Source organism: Macrosteles quadrilineatus, unplaced genomic scaffold, assembly GCF_028750875.1.
Source record: "Macrosteles quadrilineatus isolate MER2022 unplaced genomic scaffold, UCM_ALF_1.0 Scaffold_1__1_contigs__length_201487025, whole genome shotgun sequence".
Lineage (NCBI taxonomy): Eukaryota > Metazoa > Arthropoda > Insecta > Hemiptera > Cicadellidae > Macrosteles > Macrosteles quadrilineatus.
The window spans coordinates 7,292,538-7,305,514 of NW_026542594.1; the positions used below are offsets into that span (position 1 = coordinate 7,292,538).

General features: G+C 36.4%; 1 protein-coding gene across 2 annotated transcripts in view; it reads right to left on the reverse strand.

Moving 5' to 3' along the window:
• Window positions 1-8,057, reverse strand: part of LOC128989377 (uncharacterized) — a 100,489-nt gene extending 92,432 nt beyond the window's left edge. For both annotated transcript variants that reach the window (XM_054411275.1, XM_054411269.1), the window contains exon 1: window positions 7,788-8,057. In XM_054411275.1, the coding sequence (XP_054267250.1) occupies window positions 7,788-7,966 (179 nt within the window). In that variant the 5' untranslated portion in view covers window positions 7,967-8,057. The remainder of the gene's footprint in view (window positions 1-7,787) is intronic.
• Window positions 8,058-12,977: the final 4,920 nt, after the last annotated feature.

Here is a 12,977-nt window from a genome sequence, read left to right on the forward strand (position 1 = left end):
TGCAGTGATGTATTAATGGAATCTTGTTTGTTTATTTATCATTCAACATACTCTCCACAATATGTAAAGGGGGATTTTGTCACTCATTTGTGTTTGAGTGACAAATTTTTGGTGGAAGAGTGAAATATTAGCCAAGGGATTCAACAACTTTTAGTTCATTTCATGACTCCAAGTAAGTGAATCTTATCTCTAAACAAGTTAAAACATACCCACCTGCATCAGACTAAGCAAATTTCCTACCTGGCTGGAATCCCACTAAATTATTCACTTAAAATTGTCAAATTTATTTCCTAGTAACCGGGGACCGAGCTTTGCTCGGGAAAAATCGTTTACTCTAAAAGCAGTCTTAGTAATACAGATACATTAATCAATTCCCACAATCCACAATGCTCGCCTTGACTACTTCCTTCACAACTCCCTACGTCGTGGACCTGTTTCCCTCCGTTCCCATAGCACTTTAGGATTGCAGATACATTAATATAATCATCATAAACAGCTCCCACACTACGGACAGCTCGCCTTGACTACTTCCTTCACCACTTCCTACGTTGCTGGCCTGTTTCCCAAGCATTTTAGGATTGCAGATACCTTAATCTAATTGTCATAAACAGTTCACACTCTCTGGACTACTTTACTACTTCCTTCACCACTTCCTACGTCTTGACCGGTTTTCTTCCCTTCCCATAGCATTTTAGGATTGCAGATACCTTAATATGATCGTCATAAACAGTTCCCACACTCCAGACTGCTCACCTTTACTACTTTCTTAAACACTTCCTACGTTGCGGGCCTGTTTCCCTCACATCCCTTAGCATTTTAGGATTGCAGATACCTTAATCTAATCGTCTTAAACAGTTCGCACACTCCGGACGGCTCGCCTTTACTACTTCCTTCACCACTTCCTACGGACCTGTTTCCCTCCCTTTCCATTGCATTTCAAGGTTGCATATACCTTAATCTAATCATCATAAACAGTTCCCACACTCCGGACTGCTCACCTTTGCTACTTCCTTCACCACTTCCTACGTCGCGGACCTGTTGCCCTCCCTTACAACGGCATTTTTAGATTGCAGATACCTTAATGTAATCGTTATAAAGTTTCACACTCTGAACTTTTCGCCTTTACTACTTTCATCACTACTTCCTACGACACGGACCTGTTTCCTCCCTTCTCATAGCATATTAGGATTGCAGATACCTAAATCTAATCGTCATAAAGTTCCCAAACTCCGGACAGCTCACCTTGACTACTTTCTTCACCACTTCCTACATCACGGACCTGTTTTCCTCCCTTCCCATAGCATTTTAGGATTTTAGAAACCTTAATCTAATCGCCATTAACAGTTTCCACAGTGCGGACAGCTCGCCTTGAGTACTTCCTTCACCACTTCCTACGTCACGGACCTGTTTCCCTCCCTTCCCATTGCATTTTAAGATTGTAGATACCTTAATCTAATCGTCATAAACAGTTCCCACACTCCGGACTGCTCGCTTTTACTACTTCTTTTACCACTTCCTACGTCACAGACCTGTTTTCCTCCCTTCCCACAGCATTTTAGGATTGCAAATACCTTAATCTAATCGTCATTTATGTTTCTACATAAAGAGATCCCACACTCCGGACAGCCTGCCTTTACTACTTGTGTCACTATTCCCTACGTCGTGGAGCTGTTTCCCTTCTCTTATTATTTAAGTATTGCAGATAAATTTTTTCAACTTTCACAAACGGCTCCCACATTCCACACTGCTCGCCTTTACTACTTCCTTCACCACTTCTACGTCGCGGACCTATTTTATCTCCCTTTCCATAGTATTTTAGTATTTTAGATACATAATCCAACTGCCCCAGACGCTTTTCACACTCCGCGATGCTAACCTTAACTACAATGTATCGAGTAATCTTCAGTATAATCTTTGCTCAATAACAACTGATGTTTTCCTTTTGTACTGTTTGTAATTTGCTAGTATACTGTGGGTAGATCGCTTTGTAACACATGTTACAACTTACGGTATTTACTCAAGGGAGGTACAGAAGAGCCTTCGATGACGTCAGCTGTCAGATCTCCTCTTGTGGGAACACCATTACCGCAACGATACGGAATTCAGTCATCGGCTTAGGTGGTGTGATGGTTAACGCATCAGGCTGATAATCCGAAGGTGCCGGGTTCAAATCCCGCTGGCAGCACTAACTTTTTGTCAACAAATTTTTCATATCAGCAAGTTTGGTTGGTTTGGTTAGGTTATGACAGTTTAATTTTATAATAAAAAAATTATAGAATTGAATCTTAGCCATTTATAATTTTATTCGTGAACAAAACTATATTTAGCCTATATTTGTAAACCTTCATTCGATATTTTCATTATCAGCACGTTTGGTTAGTTTGGTTAGGTTATGACAGTTTAATTTAATAATTGAAAAATTCTAAAATTAATTTTATAATTTTTCTTAATTTTATAACTAACTAGGGTGCTCTCTACTACAACGCTGTTAACGGAAGAATTTTGAACTAAACTATGATGTCATCGTTGCCTCATTTGTACCTCCCTTAAGTCAGACCCTACAACATACAAGTCTTTTGTTTACTTTTTCCTTGTTATTCAATTCAACCAACATCGTTACTTAGCAACCCAAGACTAATGTTAAAAAAATGTGACTTTCAGTTTCATTTTCCTACGTAATTAGATTTGTGTTTTTGCGCAGAAAACTCGTTTTTAGGCCAAAAATAAACTATTTACAAGATTTGAAGAAAATCCTTGGAGCCGTTTTCGAGATCTTTCTGCAAGCAAGCATACATACATACATACAAGCAAACATTGCTCGTATTAGAGTATAGGATTTAATTTCAGATTTATTGCATTAAGCTAATTTTAATGAGTGCTAGGTTTGCTGCTAAAGGAAATACAATTTATAAGGTGTATTATTTATTGAAATATTGATAGCTCAGTATGAAGAAACAAATTTCCAAAATGTCATTATTGAGAGGAGCGAGCGAAGCTCTTATACGTTGATTCTTAAATGCCTTTCTTCATACCCAAACTCTTCCTAGACGGCTTAGAATCAATCATTTTCAAATTTTGCATGGTGATAAAGACCATATTGTGATGAGTGCTAACATCTATAAGGCGTAAAAAGATTCCTTAAGGAATCCGTTCCACAGGTCCTCAAAGTTTCAATGTAATCCTTATGGAAGCAGTATTTGACACATAAACAAAGGCATTAGATCAGCTGTTGACTTGAAGGAGTTATTGCAACTGCTAATGAAAGATATTAGAACAGAAATTGTATGGATTATAAACATAAACAAATGACGTTAATAGCTTGAACTACATAGCATTAACATGTATTTTATGTGGTTTGGGCGTTTTTGGATCAGTTTAATTTAAATAATAATGCAAACAAGTTTGCTTTTGGGATAATTTGCTTATAAATAACAAGTTACCATTTTTGATCCATTATTATTTCTGATAATCACCTTGTTATGTATTATTTAAGTGCGTTCCTCGATTAATTCTTGGTTTCAGTTTGAACATGATTTATTATTCTAGACCTACAAAACAAGTTAACTAAAAACATGTATTTTTATAAGTGTTCCATTAGTTTTATCTTACAAACTAAACATTGTTATGGCTGTAGAAAAAAATCATCCGGTTATAAATGAGATTGTAAATACAATGGAATCAACCTAAGGTGGCGGCATTGTTTCTCTATTGTAACTGTATTTTTAAATAATGGCATAGTGTACCAATAGCTTCCATTGACTCTTGCCTATTCTCTCATAATTCAAAACTCCCACGGCATGATCCTGAAACCAGCATTTGTTTTGTTGATATTGGACCAAGAGAATTCAGCGCTGGGTTAACCTAGAGCCGTGTCCGAACAATAGATGGGCTGCTTTTCAACCCAGGATTTCCTAAAGAGCATCTGTTGAGCATTAACAAAAGCTTGGCCTGGGGAAGAAAATAAGTCGAAGACGAAGATGAACGTTAAGCAACATTGTTATAAACAATTTTCAAGTTTTAGTTTGAAATGTTCACATTTCGTGGACATTAATTTTACAACCAATAAAATTAATATTTTACTAAACTCAATTGTTTAGCTAAAGATATCCTATAGCCTACTTAAATACGAGCAAAGTCTGTGTTTGTCTGTCTGGAAGTATACCCGAATTTGAAACCATCCCAAAAACATCTAAATAAACGGTATCAGCATTCTGACACATGAAACTTACTTTCACCAACCTGATTGTCAACAACCTTTATCATGGGTACGCGGTGAGAGTAGGCTAAATATGATATGACTTTTGAGCCATAATTGTTACAGCAATGGGGTGCTGTACTATTTTTATTTTTATTTTATAGGACAATAACATATTCATTTTGATAAAAAAAAAATTTATTTCTAAATTATTTTAGATTTCTTTATCTAAAAATTTTTTTTTTTTTTTTTGCTATTTTATGGAAAAATAACAAATTCACAATTACTTTTGAACCGCAATTTTTACAGAATTAGGATTTGTACCATTCTGTTCAGAATTTAAAGGTCTAGGCCTATATAACAAACTAGCTGTAACCCGCGGGCTTTGCCCCGTTTAACTTCTTAATTTTCAAGAAGATCTCGTTCGCATGGCTCAATCACGTCCTGGTTGAAGTTTGTTCGCTACGCTCACTCACCTTTAGGTTGGAGATCGTTCGCTACGCTCACTCACCTTTAGGTTGGAGCTCGTTCGCTGCGCTCACTTGCCTTCAGGTTAGCTCGTTCGCTACGCTCACTTGCCTTCAGGTTAGCTCGTTCACTACGCTAACTCGCCTCCAGGTTGAAGTTCGTTCACTATACTCACTCACCTTTTGGTTGCAAATTAACTGTTGTCATAAATGTAAAAAAAATAATAGTGCTGCACCCTGTTGGTAATCCTTGTAACTTTAATGCTATTGAACATCATAGAACAGAACCAACTTGTTTAATTGAAACAGCTGTTAAGATTCATTAATTCCATTTCTCACAAGGTTAACATGGGAAACTCCAGAGCCACTGGGGCGGAGCCGATTGGACGGATCACAAAATTGATGGTGTATAAACCTATTCCATGAAATTCTACACGTATGTACCAAGTTTCGTGGCAATCGGTTCAGCGGTGTCTGAGTCTATCACTGCCAAATATATATATACAAACATCCTCTTTTATACTTATAGACTAAATTTTTATCAAAATCGTTAGGGCTATTTAAAAAAAACCAGATTTTTCCGTTATTTTATGGGTTTTTAGATACCTATACCCTATTAAAAATCAAAATTTCAAAAAAACAATTAAAACGCCTAGAGATACCATGGATTAGAACCTACACACCAAATTTCATGGAAATCGGACCACAGGTGTCTAGTCCCTAGCTCTGTACACATCCAGATACACAGGCACACACACACAGACATCACTTCGAAAACCACTTTTTTGGGTTGGGGGAACCCAAAACGGATATATCCACTCAAAACTGAAACTCAAAAATTTTGACGAAAACAATACATTCTCCTTATAGGCCTATACTATGGTATAGGGGGAGAAAGTAAAAAATGAAGGGGAGTTCCTCATAAGAAGTTTAGTTAACTCTAGCCCTATATCTCATGATGAGAAAGTTAAGTTTTAAATTGTATAAAATGTATCCGAGACACAAATTTTTATCCACTTAAATTTATTTGAATTTGTGCCCTGATGACCTGATGCTTAATTTTGTGGACGCGTCTGCAAGCCACTGGCTAATAGGCTATTCACTGTATCTACACTGGGATATGATGGGATTTTTACATGTCTACTTACAGTTTTTTTCACGCTGAATCCAAAAATTCAATCAGTTTTTGTCGGAGAGATTCGTAAGTTTGCCGTAAAACAAAGGTTAATATTACGAATCTACGGATAATTGAGCGGTACTGAAGATAATATGGCGTGGTCTGGTCGGGTCCATATGTGAACTGAGGAGTAAGGACTGATTGAGGAGAGCAAACAGCTGTTCATACTTAATGCGAAATTAAATCAATTTGTTTTGAAACCAAATAATCAGTTCTTATTAAGGCATGTGAGGATTGTAGGCCAGGTTTTATGCGGATTCGTGACTGTATTAAGTGTTTTGAAGTGAGGTTAGATTATGAAGGTAAAGGTTAGGTTAAAATAAACCTACTCATTTATTTATGCTGATTCCAGGTTTTTGCACAATTGAAATAGTGGGTAAAACACAAACAATATAAAAAATGTTCAAGCAAGGTCATTAGGCCTATAACCCTAACCTTTAACCTACCTAATCTAACCTCACTTCAAAGGACTTAAGTTTAATAGAGTCACAAATCCGCATAAAGTCCGACCTATCTTCCTCACATGCCTTTTCTGACATGAAATGCGATTTAAAAATCTAATACGCAAGCAGTTCTCTTTTCACAGTCATAACTCGATAACGGCTTGACGGATTTTAACGTTTGAGGTGTCAAATTGAAGGTATTTTCACGTAGATATGCAAATATACATCTCAGAATATTAAGAAAGGTCATCACTTAAGTACAGTTAAGGGCTAAAGTTTGGGAACGGCGGTGGCTGTTGACACTTAATCAAACTCAATTCCCTTTGTTAACAACTAAACATATGGACGTAAGTTAGGCCTAGTTTTAAATGTTAACCATAGACTGCAGGACTTATTAAGTTACTTCCAGGGAAAAGCCGAAATTTATATTTTTATTTAAACATCTGTTAAATAAGTCTGGTTAATATGAAGGTCGAGTTGGGTTAAGTTAGGTTAGATTAGATTAGATTAGCTGAGCTTAATAATAATAACTTCTTTACTGCAGTAGGCCTATGTCTTAGGGCTAAAGAAAATATTGTTACCAAGCTTGGAATCTCTTATTTTCGGGGTTTCCTTATTACATAAAAATGTAATATCATTTATTAGTTGCTGATACATGAAATTATGAACTGTGGCACGTTTTCACTTTAAGGCACATAAGATTATGTACCTATGGGATTATGCATTATGGCACGTTCATTAACATACATTGAGTGAGGGTTGGAATGAGGACGATCATGTCGGCAGTGGCCTATCTTCTATTATAGCTTTCTATTCTATCTGGTAAGTAGCCTAACTATTTTAGGCTACAAGAATAAATTCCATTTTTTATAATTTTTGTAGATGTGATTATAGTTTATGTATCGTAATAGTTAAGTTAATGTATTTTCTAAATGGCACCAAAGTTAATTTGCTTTTGAAAATCGGATTATTGCATAGGCCTATTGTAATTCTGATTTTGCTCTCATGTCGTCGTGTGAGGTTTTGTCTGTTTAGTACCGAATGATTGTCAAATGACAACGACAAATGTTTCCACTCCCACAAACCTTCCCCTCTTTCAGTGTTAGTCGCTAAAAGAACTTGGACTGGTCCAAACTACAAATATGTGAATAATTCAAAAACTTAAGCTTGATATTAATTAATTAATTGTACACTTACGGCCACTTAGGAATCTCTCCGGCAAAACTGATTGCATTTTTGGATTCAGCATAAAAAATACTGTAAGTAGACATCTAAAAATTACGTCATATACCGTACCAGTGTGATACAGTAAGTTTAATAATTACCACGCCTACATAATGTGAACATAGACAAGCAAGCTACATCACTTTATTTTCAAATTATTCAAACCATAAAAATACCTTGGGAATTTTCAATTTACACTTTTTTTGAATTTTGTGTGCAAGGCCTATCTTATAACTTAGTTAGGTTGTACTACGAAATTAGAGTAATAAAATTCAGCTTACCAAATTGAATTACCAAACGCTTCAATAATGCTTTGGTGAACTCCATCATCAAACATTTCAGCATCTTCTGAGTTTTCATGTGACAATCCATTATCAATTTTATCTGTTAAAGTAGGCCTATTATGTTGAATATTGGGGTTATCAACATTAGGCATTCTTGTCTCAAGTTTCCCCGACATTGCTTTTAAGTTTATACAATAAAGGCCTAAGTTACATTTACATTGCTAGCACAGCATAAAACCTAGCTCAGGAAGGAGAAGGAAGGCACTCTCCTTTTTGCAAAGTTGTGGCCAGGCCAGTGGCCACAACTTCTTCTTCACTAGTGTGACTAGCCTAGCCTAGGGTATTTACTCAGGGGAGGTATAGAAGAGGCTACGATGACAGCTGTGGGCTTCTTATTAGCTGAGGGAACGCCATTACCGTAACAAAACGGTCGGTAGCCATCGGCCTCGGTGGTCTGGTTAGCGTGCCGGGCTGATATACAGTAGGTCCCGGGTTCGAATCCTGCTGGTAGCATTTACTTTTTGTCCAAGATTTTTTTATTATCAGCAAGTTTGGTTGGTTTGGTTCGGTTATTACAGTTTAATTTTATTATTAAGTCATTACAAAATTTTAATTGAGCAAATTCTAGTTTTATTTAATAAACAGAATTAACTTATTTTTCCGATTACTAAACTTTTGTTATATTATTTCTTTATCAGCAAGTTTGGTTAGTTCGGTTAGGTTATGATAGTTTAATTTTATAATTAAAAAATAATAAAATTGAATTTGAGACATTTATAATTTTATTTTATGAACAGAACTATTTTTGCGATTAGTAAACCTTCATTGCCAAAGTGCTCTCTACTACAGCGCTGTTCACGAAGGAATTTTGAACTAAATGCCTCATTCGTACCTCCCCTAAGTCAGACCCCTAGCCTAGTCTGCTCCACTTTGATTGGAAATAAGTTAACTTAGAACTGTCTCAGAAAATTAATTGAGTATTGAGGTTCTCAAGACTAGGTCTAGAACGACAACATTCTTTTAAGTTATGCTGCCGTCCAGCCAGTGCCACTTTTACACACTCACAGACCAGACATATAGTAATATTGCAAATGCCATCTCAATTGTATACACATATTTTGTAAAAAGTTGCAATCCGTTGGGAAATAAATAAATAAAAGTTAAAATGTTTGTCTGAGATGGAAGTATGGTATGCTGAAAAGCATACATTTAATGTTCTGCAGTCTGTTCCTGTTGAAGATTGAGGTTAGGTTTTACTCATGTCATGTGTTTTTTTATTTAGCACAATTTTTAAATAAAAAAGGGTTGAGCTTGACTCTGACGACTATTACCATTATTACTTAAGACGTTTAGCCAAAGCAAGGTTAAATAACTCCATCATAAGGTGGCATTGGTGGCGAACAACAATAACAATAACAAATACCCCCGCCGCAGCAAACCTGCCGACTAAGCGAATTTCCATTTGTCTGAATTGATTTTCAGTTAAATATATTTTAATAACATTAGGTTTAACGAGTACCTAGGTTTGCTGCTACAAGGAAACTAATAAAGTGTGTTTTTGAGTAAAATATTGATAGCTTAGTACAAAATAAATAAATTTGCCAAGTTTGATCAAAATATATCCATAAACAAGCAAACTACAACATTTGACTATATTCTCCATAAGAATAACATGGGAATTTTAAATTTACAATTTTTTTAATTTTCTCCGTTACTAATAATCGAACAAAAATACTTTTATATACTAAAAAATTTGTTTTTTAAGCTCTTTAAAAAGGTCTAAAGAGAAATCGGGAAATTTTGTGTTTTGAGGGTCAAAAGTGAGAAAAACCAATTTTTACCCCATAAAACCCCCCGTAAAGCCCCGTTCCCATGGTCCGATCGTGCTGGTTCGCGAACTCATTCAAGTTTATCCCGCTTTACACCTTTAAACCAAATTTAATCAAAATCGGACAAAAATTACTCAAGTTATCGCGTTCACGGACGTATATATATATATATATATATCTATATATATATAAGTCTATATATATATACATATATAAAAATTTGAACGAATGGTGTTTTTGGCCTCTGGGGACATCAAAATGAAAAAGTAAATCGGTCCCAGGTCTAGGTCTTATCGTGCCACCTACGGTAATAGCTACTTCCCTATAGGGAAATTCGCTAAAATCAAAACGATTAATTTCCAGTTTCGTGGTTTTGGTTTCGTCGACTTGTGATTGTGAAAAACAACAACAACAACAACCAAAACCAAAACAACGGCTGTCGGCTGTCGGCTGTCGGAGTGTCGGCTAGCCAATTTTTTTTCAAGCAGTGGCTAGTTGAAAATCGGCATGCAACTACATGTCCCATATTTTTACAAGTGGGTTGTGGCATAGATTAAATAGATTTGTCATCCTTAGTTATAAATCAGCTCAACAATTTTATTGTTGGTTCCGTCCAGTGCCACTTTTACACACTCACAGACCAGACATATAGTGGTGGGGAATCTCAGACCGCCTGTGGTCTGAGGGTTTGGTTCAACCAGCTTACCAAGTTTCTGGTTGAACCTTGGCCGCAGAGCGTCTGGTTTGGGAATATCGGTCTGCAGAGTGCAGACAGCCCCACACAAGTTTACTTGTATAAAAGAGAGAATGTTTTATTTGTTGTATAATTAATTTTGTTGAAATAATACCACAAATTACCATTAGTAAATTATTATCACTAAATTACCAAAACCATTTTATCGTACAGTAGGCTAATATTGTACAATATATATTTATCTATTTTATCTAATTACGGCTGGAGTAGTGGGGATGGGGAAATAGTAAATTTACTACATAATGTTCCTACGTACATAAGTTACTGTCCAGATCTTAGATTTATATTCAAATTGACTTAACTTAGAATAGGGGTTGCGATAATTTTACAGGATTAATGTAATCATCCCCTGTGTCTTGTAAACTACTTGTTGATCTGTAACAAACTCACTGAGAGCATTTGGCCATTACCATTACCAATCCCAGGTAGTAACTTACCCATCAATAATTAATGAATTTACTTTTTTGCCCCTGGTGGTAGACTTTCACTTATTAAAAAAAAAACTTCTTATAATTAACTATATTCTAGAAAGCAGTTAATACAAGAGTAACTGTACTGTAGGATTGTTAACGATACTTTATTACAATTTGCAGTTAGGTACCATTACAAGTAAAACTTTTCAGAAACATGAGTAGCTGTAACCTAAGTTATAGACATTTTTTGCTTAACCCACCTTCGGAGATAGGCCTACCAAATGAGTCTCGAGCAGCGTTATCCTCCTTGCTGTTCATCCCTCGCCCCCGCCCTGTGATATTGTCAGCCTTACATACAATTTCGAGCTTCGGTGTGACTCAAAGCTCCATTCCCATCAAATATCTGCTTCTGTACAAAAACAAGAAGTTCCATAAGAATTACTCCTGCAACTATGAGGACGAGTAGCTCAAACATTGTAATCCAGAGAGCTCTTCTCCTGTGGACCGCTGCCATCTTTCCTCTGAGTTGTTTTATATTTAAAAAGAAGAATGGAGTGGATGGTGGACAATGGACACCATAACAACCGTTGCTTGCTGCCAACCGATCCAACAACATTTCTCAACAGCCTGCTCAAATTCGCCACGATCATTTTCACTTTCTCGGTTTCAAAAATGATCTGTTCCTGGAATGAGCTGAACATCCAATCTCATTCGGTACCCATATAGGTACTCTTACAGGTTTTGTGACTATTAGGCCTACCGCGCACGAGAGACTTTTTGTCGGCCGACTGTCTGCCGACTGTCTGGCTGGAGTTGGGTGCACAACTGAAAAGTCGTCAAGACTGTTTGGTCGTTGACTGTGGGTGCGCACACGCCACGACTGTTTAGTCGTCTATCGAGAGTGTTAAAGGATGGATGTGACAGAAACCGCGGTCGTATGTGCGTTACTAATGAGATTCCGTGCTAGGAAACGTAAAAGAAAATATTGGGTCCATCCAATATACAGTCCGAGGATTTTGAAAGGCCAATTTTACCTATTATACACGGATTTAAGAAAATATCCAGAAAAATTTTTCATGTACTCACGAATGAGTGTTGATAGTTTTGACCAATTGTTACTACTAATGTGTCCAGTAATAACCCGCCAAAATACAAATATGAGGATGTCAGTACCAGCTGAAGAACGACTGTTGGTGACACTCAGGTAAGACTTATGTATTACAGTGTAATAATTTAATGAAACGATACATTTTTTGTCACTGCAAAAAACCCCATTGTTTTAAGATCTGTAATAAACCCATAAACTTTTCCGCTACAAAAAGCGCACCGCAAAATCAGCTGTATTTTTGTCAGTGCGCTATAATCTTATCTTAATGGGTCGAAAGTGACCCATTTAGGGGCTTTAACTTAAAACATCTGATATTTGGTAAACTTATCATTTTTCTAATTTAAACACAGTAAAATTAATGTAAATGTAATATTAATGCACGTTGTAAACTCTGTTAATAACAATTATATTTAATTTAATCATTTTTCTGATGTTTTTTAGGAGGTTACAGCCCGTAGTCTACAGTGTGTTTTGAAATTCATTAATGAAATCGTCATACTGTAGTTAATTTTTTTTAATATTTGCTCATGACAAACAACAGGTAAAATGGGAGTTTTATGGACAATATTGGCCACGGTTTTAGGTTTTACAAATGGTTTTAGAAAGTCACCAAACGGCTATAAAAATTCTAAATTTTCCCGGGGGAGAGCCCCCGGACCCCCCTACTTTATTCGGGGGGTGCTCCAAAACCCTCCGGTAGCCCCCCCCCCCTGTACAAGGCCCGTCACTGTAAAACACGATTGCGAAAAATACAACCACTTTTTTTCTTTTGATAAAAACTACTATTTGTAAGAGACGAATGAACTGCGTCGTCCTGTAATCCAGCTACTGTACTATGAGGTCACGAATTGTGGATATTTATTCCACTCTAAACTGTACGTAGCTACCTTAGCTCTAAGGAACATGTTGGCCGTAGTCACTAACAGGACTACAAGATCGCGCCACTTTTCCTACACTCATCCTTCACTCATATTTCGGTTAAAATACACACATAGTGTCGTCCCCATCTTAAATAATTGATAATTGACTGTCAAACAATTCCACAATTCAAATTCAATCGTTTAATAAAAACAATAAAAATCA